This window comes from Girardinichthys multiradiatus, chromosome X (assembly GCF_021462225.1).
Source record: "Girardinichthys multiradiatus isolate DD_20200921_A chromosome X, DD_fGirMul_XY1, whole genome shotgun sequence".
Taxonomy (NCBI): Eukaryota; Metazoa; Chordata; class Actinopteri; order Cyprinodontiformes; family Goodeidae; genus Girardinichthys; species Girardinichthys multiradiatus.
In genome coordinates this window covers 7,697,856-7,717,771 of record NC_061817.1, presented here as the reverse complement: position 1 = coordinate 7,717,771, position 19,916 = coordinate 7,697,856, and the positions used below count along the sequence as shown (strand labels likewise).

Here is a 19,916-nt window from a genome sequence, read left to right as displayed (position 1 = left end):
AATAAGTTAACCTCAGGCCTGCACATATTTATAGCAGATGCACAGTGACTCTTAAGTACTGTTTTTAACTTGTTAAGCTTCATGCATCATAAAGCACTATATTCCATGTGAAGTTTAGTAAACCATGTTGTCAGTAGTGCTGCAGTCAGTTACATGTTAAAACACAGGAAAATTAAATTAACGAATCTCAACATATGTGGGGAGGTGTTGGCAAGTTTTAATTAAAAGGTTACCTGCATGCTGGTGCTCTGAACTGGCAACTACCTCCTTTAAAGGGTAGGGGGCACTGGCAGGCCGCACAGGTTGAAACATATAGCTGTCATTTGGCAGAGAGTGCATTCTGGACACAGACATCTTGCCTGATGATAGCGGGTCCTGGTCATTGTACTGCAGGTCTTCCTCCTGCAGAGGGCGACATACACCACAAGGTTTAATTAGCTGAATTCTGCTTTATCAGAATAACTGTCACATTGTGTTAAAATCAGTAAGATAATTCTTCAGTGCATGCTAAAATATTATTTTACAACTGTATCTTGCTAACAAACACAGTCCTCCAACCTCTTCAGGTGAATTCGGGCATGGCCCAATATAAGTCCCTCCCACTGAGCTATTGTTGGATTCTGTGCTTTGTCTGCGTTGTCTCTCCACTTCCATTTCCAGTGCAATCTCTGCATCCATCTCTGCATCCTCTTTGGCCTCCTATGAAAAGAGATTCATTTTTTACTTTACATTTTGCAGCCAGTTTTTAGGCCCGTTAAAAACTAGAATGAGACACCTTTAGCCAAGTACATAGGTTTTTATCACACTAGTTCTTAGCTTTTTCCTGTGTTTGCACCTTGTTGCTCTCCTCTAGATGTTTCATCAAAACGGCCACCACCACATTGACCAAAACAAACTGGGCCATGAGCACGAAAGTTACAAAGTAAATCGGAGATATCCAGGGTAGGTATGATAGACAGTGGATTTCATGTGGCTGGCACTCCCTTAAAGTGTCCTAAGGAAACAAAGAGTAAGATTCAGACATTCAAACACCGACAAAAATAAAAAGACACACACATCTAAAAAAAAAGCCACACCTATAAGAACTCAAATCAGAATCCGAATCAGCTTTATTTCAAAGGCTGAAATGCAAAAACATTCCTTTAAAAAATTAGAAAGTATGACAAAATTCACCAGATAAAGGACATTCATGATTAATGTGTGTCATATAAGCATGATCTGAGTAAAACAAATATGTTTAAAAAGAACAAATTACAAATTTATAAACCACCTTGTCAATACAATTAAATGAAATGAATGCTTTTTTAAATGAATGACTATTCACAATTTAGTCCTGAAGTAAAAAATAACCGGCTAGCCTGAATAGATGTTTGTTGATCAAGTATTTAGGGTTCAAATCTGTGTTGGTGGTAAATAAGGTGACCTGCTATTTTTTACATTCCTTTTGTTAGTTTGTTTCTGTCCCTATTTCATTCACTTAAAAAAATGTTTATAGATTTACCAGTACCTGATTCCAGAAATATTCAACATTTAAAACACAGTTCATCCATTTTGGAATAGATGATTCCCATCTAATCTCTTTTAACTGCCATTCTAGTGAATATTGACAGTCTTGTCACATTAAGAAAAAGGGTGTCTCTAATTGGTTTATTCATTGAACCTCTAGTGCAGATCAGTTAATAAGAAAACCACTAATTTTAAACAGTGACATGTGACAGCCATCTCCTAGTGTATTTAGGGAGTAGCAGGATCAGAAGAAGCATGATTTTAATGAAACAAGAAACACTGCAACAAGACATTCAGTGGGAGATATATCCACTTTGACTGCTGTTTACCAAAATAACCAAAAAGATAATTGAAAAAAATAATTAGTTGAATCAATAAAGTTGAATCAAAATAAAATTATATATATATTTTTTGAAATTCATCATGAAGCTGCCACTGCCATTCTGCTATGCAAGGGTGTTTTCAGAGTAATGTCCAACAGGGATTCCAAAAAACTGAAATGAATACAGGGGATATCTAAAGATTTGCAACATGAATATTAAATAATAATAATAAATAATGAGATAATGAGGTACATTTCAATAAAAGTGCAATTTCCTCAGTCTTCTTTTTCTATTCTTCCATTACAATGTTTTTTGCAACTTAAGCACTAAATCTCATGTGGGTATATTTTGCACTTGCACTGAATATATTATTGGCATGGGGATTTTCAAAAATTGGAATATACTAGTCTAAAAATGTTGACGCTTTTCAGTAAAATTCTATTATTTCAAAAAGAAAGAGAATAAATAACTCAATTTAAAATAATCTGAGCAATAAATCAATATGTTAAAAAAAGGTATACGTTGAAGGAGTCCTTTTTCCCCTAACCTCTTTTTGAAATAGATCTTATATATGAAGTAATGACAGAAATAGGTAAATTCAAAGTACATTATCAGCACAGTTTCCACTTAGCAAAATCATTCAAACATTAACAAAGTTATAAACAACAAAACATCAAGATTTATATTTTAGACTTCATTCTTGAAGGAATTTACTTTTTTCTTTAAAAGGAATTTAAATCTCTATAATTTTCAACATTCAGCTTATCATAACCTATATATAATATATATAGGTAATATATATAGGTTATATGATATATAACTTCTGCAACCAAACTGTAAATTCAAAATATTTTCAATAAGGTAAAAATTAAAGATGCTGCAGTGTTGACATTGCCATGCTCTAAGCTACCGTGCATCCACATAATTGCTTTTAGAGGTCAATGCTCTCTCTGTGGCATCAGATAATCTAGTCATCAAGCATGAGAGTCTTCAGTTCACTGTGTGTGTGCGTGTGTGTTTTTGTACTTGTTGCTGAGTGAGAACCATTTTTCGTATTTTTATCGCAAAGTGAGGACATTTTGACAAAGTGAGGTCATTTTCCTGGTCCTCACTTTTTCAAATTCCGTTCTTGGGACAGGGGTTAGGTTTAGGACTAGGGTATGAATTGAGTTATTGTTAGGGTCAGGGTTAGGTATTAACTGGTTAGGGTTAGGGTTAGTGTTAGGGTCAGGGTTAGGCACTAAAAATCAAGGAAAATGAATGGAAGTCAATGGAATTAACCGAAAAGTCCTCATAAAGATAGTAAAACACGGATGTGTGTGTGTGTGTGTGTGTGTGTGTGTGTGTGTGTGTGTGTGTGTGTGTGTGTGTGTGTGTGCGTGTCTGTTCATACTTTCATAATCCCATTCCAGTTGTCTCCTGTGGAAACTCGAAACAGTGTGAGGAAGGCCATTCCAAAATTCTCAAATGTTGCGTGACGACTTAGACCCTCACATGGGTTGCTGTCGCTGCACTCTGATAAAACAAAAACAAAAAAACAAACACTCTTAGACAAAACTTACAAAGCAATCTCTAACAAAATATTCAAACTGTTAAGAAGTGACTAAAACTGGTCTTTATCAACAACGATGATTATACAAATATACAAATGTTGGCAATAATCCAGAGAAACACTCAACTTATTTTTATCAAGCCCAAAGTCTCTAATGAATGAAAATAACTCTCCCATATAGGATGCATGCTGTCTTCACTGCCTACAGTACTGAATTGCTGCAAGTTATGAATACAAATCACTATGCTAAGGCCCTACTTAAAGACTGAAATCAACTCCTTTGAAATATTCAGAAAATGAATAAATTATAATATTTACACAATTAGAAACATAAATATGTGTTTATATTGAAAAAAACATACCAGAAGTAGGTAAACACAAGTTACTTTCAGATTTCTGAATGAATCAATAAGGATGTTCTTAGGATGATTTTCTGAAGAACCAGAAGTTTAGTTTATTTTGTAATAAAAAAAAAATATATTTAATATAGAATTCAGTTAGAGAAAAATCCATGCCATCATTTTCATAAAGCAAGCAAGAACAGGATGTTGTAAGCCGATAATAGTCCGATGTCCATGGACGTCCCTGGTAGTTAAAACAAACACACCCTTTGACAGGAGAATATGTATATTGCCGTCAGTGCAGCAGAATGTAGCTTTTTCACTATAAATGCAACTTGATTTGAAAAAAAAAAAACACCCAAATTTAAAAACTGCTAATTACTCAGAGATGCCATACATAGTGCATAAACCTTGTGCAGAGTGTTACCATACATTACATTAAAGCGAATTCAATGTCTACCAGCATACTTTCAGAGATTATTCATAAGACTCGAGTCTCGGGCTTTGTGTCTGAGTCGAATCTTAAGTCCTTAAAGCACGGGTTTAGGTTGTGTGTAAAGTCTTTTGCAGCTTAAGTGTAATTCAAGTCTAAGTTGCAGACTTGAGTCCCCTTTTTTGCCATACTCTCATGTTTGCAGTGGCGTGCACAGACATTTTGGGGGGCAGGTGCTCAAGTGGAAAAAAAGGGCACCTTGCGCGGCCCATGGAGCTGTCAGTTGGCTTTGTAGTGTGAGATTTATTACAGGCACAACATGAACATAATTTACATGTGTTACTAAGCACCCCCAAAACAAACTGTCCTGTGGGTTGAAGGGAAATGACCACCCAGGAAAAAAAAACTCAAAACAAGAATGCATTTTACAAAATTCTTAAGATTAATAAGGCAACAAAATGATCATAGACTGATTTAAAGTTAGATTACTGATTCACAACCTGAACTTCCCGAGTCAAATTTGAAACTTATGTTATCCTTACGTTATATTTTTTTACTTTTTACACACTGAGCACAATGTGTTTGTCTTGACTATATCATTCTGTACTTTTATCACAAAATGTCTTCTGCACCAAATAATCTTATGTTGTAGCAAAGCAGGTTACACTGTCAAATTTACCAGGTAGGTCACACTAAATTAGTTATCTTCAGAAATGTGAGTAACCAGTGACCATTGTACAGTGTAAATCAACTATACCCAGAAAATGAGTTATAAAATCTTTATAGTCAAAATGAAACCAACATCAGAGAATATGATCATAAGAAGAATCATCTATACTTCTGCATGTAGCCAGCGTGATATATGACAGAATTTATTCTTAGAGAATAAAAATGAATGAGATTACAAGTCCTGAGAACTGATAAGATGTCTGCTATTTAGAAATTAAAATATTCTGATCACATCATCATTTTTACACACAGAAGTAGAAAATACAACTTAGCCTACATGCCCCACATTTACTGAACTTTATTAAAGGTATTTTAGTAGTGCATGAATTGTAATGTTAACCAGCTCATTTGGCTGTATTTGTAATAAAAAAAAAAAAATACATGAGTCAAACAGAAGTCATCATGGACCATAATAGCAAATGTAATACCAACATCTATGAGATAGATTTGAATTTATTTTTTTCTTCTAATTTAATCTAAGAGTTAAGTCGTAGACATTCTCCTGGTGCATGGTGGCGGCCATAGAATACATAGCGGGTAATGGTAGGCCATTCATTGGCCTGTTCTGTTTAGATAAAATGGTGGCAGGTGAAGTTTTAACTTTTTCATCTGAAGTTTAGGAAGTAAGTATATTCGTTTTGTTTGTTTCCTGGATGGTTAGCCGGCCTGTCGGCAGGGCAGGGCTCTATCTGACGGCGGAGGGGAGGAGAGAAGAGGTAAGCTGGACCAGCACAGGTCCAACTCTCTGCTCTGCACGCAGCCCATCTCCATTGAGAGACACACAAGTGGTATTATAGGCCTTTAAATTCAGAAATTTTACCTTGGGCCCCACACTATACACTGTAAAAAAACAAAACAAACAAAAAAAAATCAAAAAAGATTTCAGGAGGGCACTTTTTTCTCCAAAAGATAAAAGGGCAGGTGCTCTAGCACCACCTAGCGTCTATCTGTGCACGTCCCTGCATGTTTGCACATTTAGGCTGATTTTAAATTAGCCAGAAAGCTTTATTTGAGGCAGACAAGCCCAAAATAAACCACACGTGCTGTGTGGTATTTGTTTATTTGAAAAAAGGACAGACTGAGACATGGAAGGAGTTTTACATATTTAAAAAAAAGATGCTTCACTCCCAACTGACTAAGACAAGCATTTGGCTTCATTTTACAAACAGGTTCACTTTAGTGCTCTGCTAGTGTGAAGCTAGCATGTAATAGACCAAACTTTATGGATATATTATCCAATTAAGTGGCAAATGTTTTTAATTTTTATTTATTTTTTTGGTTATGCACAACAAACCACCTGGTGCTATAGAGGAAGTAAGCATATCTCTTTGAACATTAGTGGATTTTTGTTTAGGGAAATTGATACATAATTACCAATGTCCTATTTAGAAAGCCGTAATAGTTTAGTTATAAAAAAATCAGGAATACTCTGAGTAGAGAGGGGCTAAGTGTTATGTCCCATTAGATATGACATATCGTGGAAAATAATTATTTGCAATGGACATGGAAAATTCTTCAAGCCGATTTTGACAGAAAGCCCTATGAGCAATTGTGCAAAAAGATATATTTAGCTACTTCAAACTTGGGTCTCATCAACTGGAAGCTGAGGGGGCCTGAGATTGTTCACTGTGTATGATGTAACTCTCTTTTTTTATATATCAGTTAACAAGAGAAAAGGGAGAGGATTTAACAATGTCACACTTCAGCTCATAGGAACTGATTTAGGCAGTTTTGCATAATATAAAAATGGAATCCAGCTTCAGAGAGTTCTTTTTTTCAATATAACCATTTGTGGTGTCTCTGGAAGAAATGGAAGACACCCAAATTGTCATTTTTAGATTTAATCAGTAATTTATCTGGCAGAAAGAGAGACCCTCCTTTCCCTTCCTGTCTGACTCACAGCAAAATAGCATGAGGACCGTGTTAGAGATGGTGATTAATCTGCGTGTAGATCAAAGGAGATTACTAATTAGATTTAGTTTGGGGGATCAAAACAAAACAGCTTTGGTATCTGCTGTGCTAAAAATAACTTCATTGCAGTGCTGAGCTATACATGTCAGTGAAGTCAGAAAAGAGTCCTAGATATCCACAACCCATACTCCACTTCTCAGTATTATCTTTTAGGTTGTCGTACAATAATCAATGTTGGAAATGTTGGGGCCTTTGGGGCTGCAGCTTTTCTTTGTCGTGGATAAAAAATATACATTGAACCCTAACTTTATAGTAACTTTTCTTAATTAGCAACAAAAAACTTAGATTTTTTTTTTCAATTTGTGAATTAGTTATTTTACAAAAAATCACTTTGTAAATAAACCATCTTAAATCAAATAAATATTTTAGTATTTTGTTTGTTTATTTACATGGTACCATTAGTGTCACAGTGCAACTAGCTGCAACAGGAAGTTTAAAGTCTACAAGCAAATAATTCCCCATTTCTTTCATTAGTGAAGTTGCTAACAAAATCTCTTTCAGTACTTACTGTATTCTATAATAGAGCAGAAATAAAAATAACCACAAATAATCAGAAACCACTTTTTTTCCTGTTCATTTAAATTTTACCAACTAGTATTAGCACTGCAGCACAACTAGCTGCAACAGGAAACTAGAAAAATAACAGCAATCAATTTGTATTTTTTTCCAGAAGTGAATTCAGAAGACTGTTTTAGAAGAAAGTAAGGTGGCATAAAAGAATGTCAAAACAAACATTTCTTTTTTTTTTTTTATACTATTTAAGGGTTAGGGTTTTTGCTCTGTAGTTAGGCTGGTAGTTATTATAGTTTTTAATCTAGGCAGATCAGGTACCTTACAATTGAATCTATCTCCTGAAAATCAGCCACAGATCCAAGTTTTTGTTTGTTTTTGTTTTCTTTAATAAACAACACCCTCTACAAGTTTTCATGACCTCCACAACTATTGATACCCTTGATAACGCTGTGTAAAAAACTTAAGAAAATACTTAATTTTTGTGGATTAAAACACTACCACTCTGAAATTCATTCATTGAGTTGGTGGGGATGTTACAAGTTGGTGCCACAATTATTGGCACCCTATAGAATAAATGTAAGTGAAGCATTTTTGTAATTTATACTCTTAAGCTCATCAGAGCTTAAGAGTATAAACCTTCAAGTAATAATTCAAAAAATGGGAATGGTAAATGGCTTGCAATGGATAGCACTTTATCAAGCCCCCAGAGACCTTTACACTACATTCAGTCATCCATCCATTCACAGTGGCAAGCTACATTGTAGCTACAGCTGCTCTGGGGCACACTTACAGAAGTGAGGCTGCCATACCATCAGCAGCAAGGCGGGTGAAGTGTCTTGCCCAAGAACACAATGACTGAGACAGAACGGGGGTTCGAACTAGCAACCCACAGATTACAGGACAAACCCTTACCACTGTCACCATTGCCACTGTATTGGGTGTTTCGTCGAAAGACAAGAGCACATCCGATAGAAATAAAGCAGGTGTTTGTTGATCCCCATAAGTCAGGAAATAGAAGGAAGAGCAATAAATGCAAGGAGTAAAACAGTTAGAACTCAGCAAAACAAAGCTAGACTGGACCCCGAGCTGGTCTTGCTCATAGAGGACGTAAAACATATCCCAGCAACACTGTCAACTGCACCAAGGGTGGCATTTGGGGTCATCAAGTCTCCATAACAATTTACTTTAAGACTTGAGTACACATCCTCACCAGGGATGCCAATAAAAAGTATTTGGGTGTTTGAGTGTACTTTATTTTCCACGGACCATTCCAGTTTGAATTATTCTTTGTCACACCAATAATGATATGAGGATATCTAGTGTATGTTCTTAGTGGGTTGGTTTAATTAGGACCTGGTAAAGATCAGACAATTTCTACATTATAACGTTAGAATTGACAGAATTTGTACTTCTTTTATTAGCATGGCTCTAACGCTCATGTTCTGTACAGTTGCATCAATTGTCTTTACAAACCAAAATATATATCATGAAGACAACTCGGAGGCATCCGTATAAAGAAAACAGCTTTTCTCAGCATCCCTGCCAATATAGAAATCACAGCAAAAAACAGCCTTACGAAAAACACATTACTTTCTTTTCCACCGTATAATGACATTTCCCAGAAAGCATACTCTTTCATCAGCAAGTTGTTTCCATTTTTCCTTCCCAGATGTGGCTAATCCTCTCACAGAAAATGAGTTGGATGTAGCAGCCTTATCAGGAGAGCAATGTGTAAATAAACATGATCATGCAAATGGATTGTTTCCTCTGTACCCAAAAAGCAGGCCTCTGGTGTGAATGAGTGAGTGGTAGAGAGGCAGAATTCAACAAAAATGATTCAGGCAGGAAAATTTGCTTTAAGCTGTGACTGCAGGGACAATAAGTGAATCTGAAACCACGTTTCGCTGAAGCATGGAGACCAGTGTGTGTGTTGTTTTTCTGACTGAGGTGTGTGTGACTGACCCAGTTTGCCAAAGAGCTCCACTCCCAGAGCAGCGTAGATGAAGAAGAGCAACATGAAGAGGAGACCAAGATTTCCCACCTGGAAGTGATACACATGTTAGACTCCCCTCTCGGAACGGAGCACGACAGTGTAAATATTCCTTGTTTGAAACTCCAGAGAATACAAGGATTAAGATTTATTTCAATGTTTTTTTTTAAATTAATTGTAACTGATACATATTTGACTTTTTTTATGGTGAGACCACACTGAAAAAAATGTCTTCCCAGCACATAAACTCTGCGGTTTGACATGTTTTGTAAATACAGCAGCCAACACCTCCTCAAAATGGAGATCACGCAAGCTTTGAATAAAACTGCTTGGAGGTACATACTCTGTGTTCTTGTGGTTCACAAAGAAAAAGTCATAGTCGTTCTCCTTTCTAACATTACGAAAAGAAGAAAAGAAACGACCTTACAATAGAGAGCACATAAAGTAGCATAACAAGGACTGCTGGTTATATGCAGTAGTCTGCTTCTAATAAATGCTTGTTTTGAAAGACAGTCATAAAAACAGATTAAGAAAAAAGTACTGTTTTCTTTGTTAGTCTGCAAGATATGGAATTAAATATGTTAACTGTTGTTGAGACCTAACAAGAGTCCTTGTTTACCTGCGGCAGTGCTTGCATGACCGTATCCAGCAGAGCTCTCATTCCTTTTGCCATCTTCAGAAGTTTTAGCACTGCAGGACACACACAGAAAGGTCTTAAGCAGTTTTTACAAGTTTCACCTGGCCTAGTTGCTGAAGAATTGACAGTGGCATAAAAATGTCCTAGTTGTTATATAATACTAAAGAGACAGTTGGATATGATTTTACGGAGCCTATGATGTCTTTTCATAAAATGTAAATTAATATTAAGATTCAAAATACATAGGCTTGGTTGCTTTGTCGGTGTGTGTGTGTGTGTGTGTGTGTGTGTGTGTGTGTGTACCTCGTGCAATCCGCAGTACTCTCATGATTCGGATAATGGTAGGATTTATTGGCAAAGCAGCTTTCATTTTCAGCTCTTCCAGAGTGATACCCATAATGGACAAGGCAACTATCCCAACATCTAGCTGATTCCACCTAAACATGCATTGTAAAGTCATTTTAATGACACAAAAGACTAACAAGTAAGGTAAAAAATGGCCTATATGACAAACTGAATAAGGTTTTCCTTGCTTGACAGTACACAGCCTTGCAAAAGTAAGGAAAGGTTGTCAGAGTTGATGTTAAGACAGATGGAAAATGGGGAATCTGTGGCAATACTTGAAAACGGAATAGGCCAATGTTTGTCTTTATGTGACCATAGTTGGAAGAGGCATACCCCAAAGAACCTACAACTGACCTGTGGTTCTACAAAATGCTGTTCAAGAGGGACTTTACCCATGGATTTCACACTTTTTAGATTTTTAGTTGTAAAAAATTAAGAAAACAACTTTGTTGGTTTTCGGTTTTTATGCTTTCTATTTTTGAAAATAGCAGAATTTACATTACATTATTTCTGAAACCAAAGTCCTCTCCATCTTTGTGACAGTAATGTTTACTTACTAACCAAAGCCTATCCATCAACTGTGCTATGTGGTTCATATTCAAATCTAACATTGGCAGCCTTTGTGTTGAGAAAGTCCTGCACACCCTGTTTAATCTTTGGTGCCTTCCTTAGGGTGGCGATGTACCCAGGTTGGAAATCTTTGACATGAAAGCACAAACAAAGTAATAAACTCTACATTTTTTCAATATTTACACAGCTAAAAGAAGAACAGGATAATGGGAGACAGACCTAATATTAGCTCTGCCAGACGGCTGATGGTAAACATTGAGCCAGGCATCTAAATTAATGGGTAGACCACCCACTTATCTCTTTGGGAGAGAAAACAGTAAATTTAGCCCTAAGACAAATTAACCACACTCACCAAACATGTTGTCTCTACTTTACTGAAACTGAGGCCAAAAAACCAGAATACAATAACATGTTCTAATTAGGATAACATTATTTTTCGTGACAACCTATCATGCATGATGGATAGATGAACGGATTTAGTGTTCAGCACACAGGAAAGGGTTTCATGTTTGCACTCATGGTCTGTTTTACCTGTCTTTGAAGAACCTGTGGAAGCCAAAGGCCACAAGTTTCAGCAGAGCCTCGATGACAAAGATAATGGTAAACACGTAGTTACAGTACTTCAGAACCTCCTCCAAATACTGCAAAAACACAGACACAAATGTAGAAGAACATCTCACACAGAATGCGTAGCAGTGTTTGACTCTATCATATATGTTTTTCATTATAAATTGGTAAGTTCTCAACTTGCCAACTTCAACATGTTTGTGTTAACACAAATGAGTATAAAGAAAATGTTAAGCTGTTAAAGTTTATTCTTTTATAAAACTGACACACCTTAGAAAATAATTACATTGTAAATGCAAGTAGATACTAGCTTTTAAGATGCAAATAAGCTCAAAATAAGTCATACCCCAGACAGATAAAGATTAAAATAATATTTATTCAACCATTAATTTTCTTCCTGATGGGTAATAAGATAATAAAAAACAATGTAAGAGGAGTATAATTTTTTTTTAAATTCTATTTATTTTTTTAATTTTAGTTTTTAAAACTAACTGTATTGGCATTACAGCAGATAAACCCTTATAAAACATAACCAGCTTTTTGCATGTTTCCACTGGTATTTTGACAATATATGTTTAATGATGAACTCTACAGTTTTGACATTCCCTTCACAGATTATATATTTCAAATCAGAAGAAATGTGTCAATAAAATTAAAAGATATTGAGACACCTAAATCTACCAGAGGTAGGATTTACCTGTGAGATGGGTGAGACTATTTAGCGAGAGCAAAACTGATCCACAAAAGATTTACTCTTGTCAATAATTTGAATTTTAAAAAAGAAAATATAACAACGAACTAAATTTTAATCAAAACTCTTCTTGCATGTCAATATATTTCAACAAGCCAGCTCAAAAGAGGCATCTGCATTGCCTTCAATTTAAACCTAAAGTCCAGTTTTTCCAATCCATTGTCTAAAAAAACTAACTATTAAATGTTATGCTATTACTGACACACCCTTAATGTATATAACAAGGGTGAGACAAGATGGCAAGAGTATCTTCTGATACTGAAATATGACTATATTTTTTGCTGAGGCGAAGACATGGAGTTATGGTCTGGTCAATTAATCATTGTAGTGACAGAGAAGAAATTAACAGTGTGTAAACCCTGTAAGAACATATTGCCATACACTGCGACTAACACTAGCAATACGCAATTTGGTGCTAAAGCATGGAGCAATTTCACTTTTTTTCTGTTATTTGTACTACATTGGATTATTTTGTAGTTCTAGGTAAAATAACACCTTTCACTTCTCCTGGGTTATTCTACACTGAACAGATATTTATTAAAAAGTTTGGGATTCATGAAACGTTTATTCTCTGTTTGACCATACAAAAACAGGCAATTTGAATTTCTTTTTTTGTTGGGGGTTGAGGGAGATGCAGGTGCAGGTGCATACAGTACCTGTGGCTGATTGTAGTGCTCAATGCTCATTGTGAAGACATTGATGCAAATGATGAAAGTGATGAAGAGATCCAGGTAGTGGCTTGTGCACAGAGTATGGATGGTCAGCCGCAAAGGAGAGTAGTCAGCGTAGTACGGTCTCTGCTTGGCCTCTGAAACACAAACAAACACACAAACAGGACAGAGAAAGTGAGAGACAGGCAAATATAACAGTTCTCTATAACATTACTTGTCCAGAAGTGTGCACAGTGAGGCAACGACTACTCTTTATTTAAGCTGTAAAAGTTTATTTTTGTATCGTTGGTCGACCAAGATGTATTTGTGTCTAACATCAAATCCAAATGTTTTTTGCAGTCATACTATAGTTATAAAGAATATGCTCCCAATTCCTGTGCACATTACTGGGTGTGTCTAGTTTCTAATATGAAAGGACATGAGAGTAACAGATGTGCTCATCGTTTATTTATTTAGTAACTTGTTTCCTTTGTTAATTGCACAGAACATAGTTTTAAAATAAAGATAGCAAAAACTCACAGGCTATGCATATTTTCATACTAATCAGCTAAATTATGAATATAGGTTAAAGGTTTTTAAATACCTGCTATTTTGAAGAGTTTTTCTTTTCATCAACATGTTTCAGACTTATACTAATAATAAATGTGTCATAAACAGAAAAACATGTTTAATAAATTTCATCTTTTGCTGAGACAGCATAATTTATCATCTTAAAATTAAGAAAAAATACGACCTTGATTTAAGTACAAGTCATTCTGAGGGGAAAATATGTCATTTGTCACAAAATTCCAGGTATCACAATTATTGCCACTCTTAACAACTATCAAATAAACAAAACTGAATATTTTTTTTTATTCATAACTTACTTCTGTCGGTTCTGCCTGGTGTAAAAATATACAAAAGTGCCTCATGCCTTATTTTAAGAGTGGATGAGTATGTACAGGTCCTTCTCAAAATATTAGCATATTGTGATAAAGTTCATTATTTTCCATAATGTCATGATGAAAATTTAACATTCATATATTTTAGATTCATTGCACACTAACTGAAATATTTCAGGTCTTTTATTGTCTTAATACGGATGATTTTGGCATACAGCTCGTGAAAACCCAAAATTCCTATGTCACAAAATTAGCATATCATTAAAAGGGTCTCTAAACGAGCTATGAACCTAATCATCTGAATCAACGAGTTAACTCTAAACACCTGCAAAAGATTCCTGAGGCCTTTAAAACTCCCAGCCTGGTTCATCACTCAAAACCCCAATCATGGGTAAGACTGCCGACCTGACTGCTGTCCAGAAGGCCACTATTGACACCCTCAAGCAAGAGGGTAAGACACAGAAAGACATTTCTGAACGAATAGGCTGTTCCCAGAGTGCTGTATCAAGGCACCTCAGTGGGAAGTCTGTGGGAAGGAAAAAGTGTGGCAGAAAACGCTGCACAACGAGAAGAGGTGACCGGACCCTGAGGAAGATTGTGGAGAAGGGCCAATTCCAGACCTTGGGGGACCTGCGGAAGCAGTGGACTGAGTCTGGAGTAGAAACATCCAGAGCCACCGTGCACAGGCGTGTGCAGGAAATGGGCTACAGGTGCCGCATTCCCCAGATCAAGCCACTTTTGAACCAGAAACAGCGGCAGAAGCGCCTGACCTGGGCTACAGAGAAGCAGCACTGGACTGTTGCTCAGTGGTCCAAAGTACTTTTTTCGGATGAAAGCAAATTCTGCATGTCATTCGGAAATCAAGGTGCCAGAGTCTGGAGGAAGACTGGGGAGAAGGAAATGCCAAAATGCCAGAAGTCCAGTGTCAAGTACCCACAGTCAGGGATGGTCTGGGGTGCCGTGTCAGCTGCTGGTGTTGGTCCACTGTGTTTTATCAAGGGCAGGGTCAATGCAGCTAGCTATCAGGAGATTTTGGAGCACTTCATGCTTCCATCTGCTGAAAAGCTTTATGGAGATGAAGATTTCATTTTTCAGCACGACCTGGCACCTGCTCACAGTGCCAAAACCACTGGTAAATGGTTTACTGACCATGGTATCACTGTGCTCAACTGGCCTGCCAACTCTCCTGACCTGAACCCCATAGAGAATCTGTGGGATATTGTGAAGAGAACGTTGAGAGACTCAAGACCCAACACTCTGGATGAGCTAAAGGCCGCTATTGAAGCATCCTGGGCCTCCATAAGACCTCAGCAGTGCCACAGGCTGATTGCCTCCATGCCACGCCGCATTGAAGCAGTCATTTCTGCAAAAGGATTCCCGACCAAGTATTGAGTGCATAACTGTACATGATTATTTGAAGGTTGACGTTTTTTGTATTAAAAACACTTTTCTTTTATTGGTCGGATGAAATATGCTACTTTTGTGAGATAGGAATTTTGGGTTTTCATGAGCTGTATGCCAAAATCATCCGTATTAAGACAATAAAAGACCTGAAATATTTCAGTTAGTGTGCAATGAATCTAAAATATATGAATGTTACATTTTCATCATGATATTATGGAAAATAATGAACTTTATCACAATATGCTAATATTTTGAGAAGGACCTGTATGTCATGGACTGGTTTCTATTCCACAAGCCACAGACACTTTAACAGAGTGCATGGCCTTATGAACTCTTACAAACCCCATGGCATTTTCTATAAAAATAAAAATTATCTGGGCTTCTTTCAGACTCAGAGAATTGAAAATAAATTGTTATTGAGTATATTAGCAAGATAATGATTAAAACATATGGCCACATAAACCCTAAAATGGTTTACCAGACGCAAAACTAATCTTCGTCTCTGGCCATCTCAGTTCCCATGCCTAATGTCTCTTATAGAAGACATATGGGGTTAGCTGAGGAACCTAGAGCATAGGAGAGGACCCAGGACTCTGGACAATCTCGAGAGAGATAGTGTGACGAGGAATTATCAGAGATCTCTGTTTGTATTCTTAAGCTTAGTGAAATGTTAAAGCAGAGGTGCTACTAAGTGGTGTCCAATTAGCAAAAAAGGGTTATAAAAAGTATTGACAGCAGAGGTTTAATAAGTGTGGCACCAGTGATTTCGTGGAAAGCGGCTCTTTCTTATGGTGAGATTTGTTTCCCCACTGAATACATGCACTTGAAATAAAGGTTAAATTTTTCAAAGTGAGATTAATCGGCTTCCATAAATGCTGAACTTAATGCAAGCGTATTATTGCACTTTCAACAAAGACACAGCAACAGCAAGGAGATCTCTGCAATGTACTCTACTAAAGCTATGTCTACAGATAGCCATTTTGATTAACTTGAAAGGAACCTTAACAATGCCTCTAAATTGTGACCTTGTGTACACTAAGAAAAAATAAACTCTCCAGCTAGGTTTTAATAGGCTGTACTCACATGTCCATGGTGATGATTTTGAGTGGGCATCATGCCCTGTCTAACTACTGCATGCTCATATGTGATAAAATGCCTGATGTAGAAGGCTACCCAGTTCATGTTCAACAGCACGCTTTTCACAAACAGAATTACAAAAGCATCACATGTTAGTGAGAAACTCTGTTGATTCAGCATCTAATAACCTCATGGTCAACAATAGTCATTTAAAATACTATATTCCTATTGATTCACTGATCATGTTTCCTAATTACCCTGTAAGCTTAAGAAAAACATTTGTGATGTTGAACAAACACTGAAGCCACTCTCGTCTCCAATAGCATCACTGTAAAATAAAATCTCAGTGGCTCAAAACTACGTTGTTCTTTGAAATAGATTAGTTTGGATTAGCTGAATCCCATAGTAAGAATATTTTCTGAAATAGCTGAGCTTACATTTCTACAGAACATGCTGGACCACTGAGATGTAATAATGAATAAAGGTAAGACTTGTCTTCCACTCACACCTTAATCTACTTTCGAATTTAAGAGTAGATCAAGTGCCTTACAAAAGTAGTCACATGGCTAAGGTTTTCCACATTATGTCATGTTACAACCAGAAATTTCAATGTATTTCATTGGGATTTTATTTCAGAGACCTACACATGTAGGGAATTATTGTGAAATGGCAGGAAAGGATAGGTGGCTTTCAAATTTATTTTTCAAATGAAAATCTGAAAACTAGTTTGCATTTGCATCCAATTACTTTTACAAATTTTCACATACATGAATGTTTCTGCAACCAAATGTCTTCAGAACTCACCTCATTAGTAAATAAGGGGTTATTGCAACTATTAACCCTGCAGTTCTCAAAATGGCCTTTATGGAAATACTGCAAAAAGAAAACCAAAAGATCTCCTATTTTCATGTAGTTTCTTTCTTGTCCCTCTATAGCCCTAATTTATCAAACACAGATGTAGGTTTGGACATAAATATGATCATAGTAAGAGTTCCAGTTCTGATTTGTGAAGCCATGCATATACTGGACACTCCCAGGGTACGAAAAAATAACCATCAATTAGAAACCATAAACCATTAAACCTGACTTTAAATGGAGCTAAATACAGGCCAATCCTAACAAATTATTGACTCAGGGGGCTGAATACAAATGCAAGGCACACTTTCTTTCTTTTATTTAATTTTTTTTTGGTTTTTTAATGTATCTATATTTCTTTCCCTTTGGAAAATGTGCATATCTTTGGTTGTATCATGAAAAATTATGAATAGTTTTGCGAGGCCATGAAAATTAAATCAAATGTTTGTCTCTTATGTTCATCTTGATTTAAAGTATTTCTACATGCAAACAGCTCAGTTGTTATAGCAATTTGGTACAGATATGCACAGATATTTTAATTCACTTCTATTCCTTTAAAGGTGGAACTAAAATTTACTAACAGCTCTGTTACCCAAGATATTAACCTGACTGATTAACAGGTATAGCAGCCAAACGTCTGCTATGTTTCTGAGTCTGCCAGTCAAAGCATGTTTGGAGAAAATATTTATTTTCTACCAGAGTCGAGAGGCATCTCAGAGTCTTACACATGCATTGGAAGGGATTGAAGGGAAATAGACAATTCACAGAGGAAAATTTTTAATGGAGAAAAATTTTCAAGGATGTACCAAGTAACTTACTAAGCATGCAAATGTTGCTATTTATATTACACTAAACAGATTTTGTTTTTTAATCCAACTCGTACATGTGTCGCTTAAGTTTATCATGTACATCTAGATTAACAATTTAGGTGGAATTTGAGTGAAAGTTTGGAATTTAAAATGTTGTGGTTTGGTGATTAGTTTGGTTCTGTCTTACGTTTTCCATGCAGGGTTAGGATGGGTCAGGGTTGGGCTGCAGTCATGCAGTGACATGCATCAGATTGGCATAGCCCACACCCTTTAACAGTGATTAATCACATTTTGTGTGAGCTAGCCAGTCTTATAAACTCTCCACATTCCATCTGTAATTAACTAATCATAACCCTATTTTTATTGTTTTCTTTTTTTTTCCTTCAAGCTCTGAAAGCAGGCAGTGCTCAGAAAAATAGACTACCGACCAGCCCCTCCATTCTCCTTACTCCTGCGCTTTTTATCTATCATTTTGAGCCTCTTCTCCTCCCGTAAACGGGCCTCCTCCTCCTCCTGATCCTGCCGGCACTTGTGAAAGTTTTCCACCACCACGCCAACAAACATGTTGAGGACGAAGAAACTGACGATGAGCAGAAAGGAAATGAAGTAGAGCAACATCCAGGGGTTGTGGTTCCTCACAGGCTGGAGAGAGAGAGGAATATATGGTTTTACCTTCAAAGTTTGTTTGTATTTTAGAATCAAGACACAAGAAGTACAGATGACAAATATATTTAAGCCTCACTACTTCAGTCTTTCATACAAGAAATGTGTAACAACATATAATACATCAAATATTTTGATAAATAAAATATAATTACAGTTAATTATGTAGTTGTTAGTCTATGCGAGTTACAAAAATTTGATGATACTACAAATATTTTATTTTTATTTTTTGATGTGAGCAAATTTGATATGCTGCCTTAAAAAATAAACAGGCGTATACAGTGTATATTGTCAAACTACACACAGACAGATGTTTCCAAGCCTTTAATTAGGATGATTTTCCACTTATAGTTAATTAAAATTGGAATATTACATCAGACCAATACAATATATATTTTAATACAAAGATGTTAGCTTAATGAAAAGTACTTTTAATACATGCATGAAGATTGTTATTTTCAAAAGGTACATTTAAACTGACAAAAGCATTATTGAAACACATAATTGCAGATAACTGTAGATAGCAAACTGCAGTATGTTGAACCACTTGTTAATCGTAATATTGATATTACATTTACTATTTTAAATTCTTTTTTCATTTATTATTTTCTAGTATGATTAATTATCTGATAATACAGGTCCTTCTCAAAATATTAGCATATTGTGATAAAGTTCATTATTTTCCATAATGTCATGATGAAAATTTAACATTCATATATTTTAGATTCATTGCACACTAACTGAAATATTTCAGGTCTTTTATTGTCTTAATACGGATGATTTTGGCATACAGCTCATGAAAACCCAAAATTCCTATCTCACAAAATTAGCATATCATTAAAAGGGTCTCTAAACGAGCTATGAACCTAATCATCTGAATCAACGAGTTAACTCTAAACACCTGCAAAAGATTCCTGAGGCCTTTAAAACTCCCAGCCTGGTTCATCACTCAAAACCCCAATCATGGGTAAGACTGCCGACCTGACTGCTGTCCAGAAGGCCACTATTGACACCCTCAAGCAAGAGGGTAAGACACAGAAAGAAATTTCTGAACGAATAGGCTGTTCCCAGAGTGCTGTATCAAGGCACCTGAGTGGGAAGTCTGTGGGAAGGAAAAAGTGTGGCAGAAAACGCTGCACAACGAGAAGAGGTGACCGGACCCTGAGGAAGATTGTGGAGAAGGAAGGGCCGATTCCAGACCTTGGGGGACCTGCGGAAGCAGTGGACTGAGTCTGGAGTAGAAACATCCAGAGCCACCGTGCACAGGCGTGTGCAGGAAATGGGCTACAGGTGCCGCATTCCCCAGGTCAAGCCACTTTTGAACCAGA

General features: G+C 36.3%; 1 protein-coding gene across 3 annotated transcripts in view; it reads right to left on the bottom strand.

The window, feature by feature from the left end:
• Positions 1–19,916, bottom strand: part of LOC124862289 (voltage-dependent T-type calcium channel subunit alpha-1H-like) — a 221,452-nt gene that overhangs the window by 9,967 nt on the left and 191,569 nt on the right. For 2 of the 3 annotated variants that reach the window (XM_047356113.1, XM_047356111.1), the window contains exons 27-36: positions 18,354–18,567; positions 12,885–13,036; positions 11,442–11,551; positions 10,299–10,432; positions 9,978–10,048; positions 9,331–9,409; positions 3,223–3,344; positions 836–994; positions 559–699; positions 234–402 (exon numbers count right to left, since the gene is read on the bottom strand). In XM_047356113.1, the coding sequence (XP_047212069.1) occupies positions 234–402; positions 559–699; positions 836–994; positions 3,223–3,344; positions 9,331–9,409; positions 9,978–10,048; positions 10,299–10,432; positions 11,442–11,551; positions 12,885–13,036; positions 18,354–18,567 (1,351 nt within the window). The remainder of the gene's footprint in view (positions 1–233; positions 403–558; positions 700–835; positions 995–3,222; positions 3,345–9,330; positions 9,410–9,977; positions 10,049–10,298; positions 10,433–11,441; positions 11,552–12,884; positions 13,037–18,353; positions 18,568–19,916) is intronic. The other variant, XM_047356112.1, reaches the window with a different exon arrangement.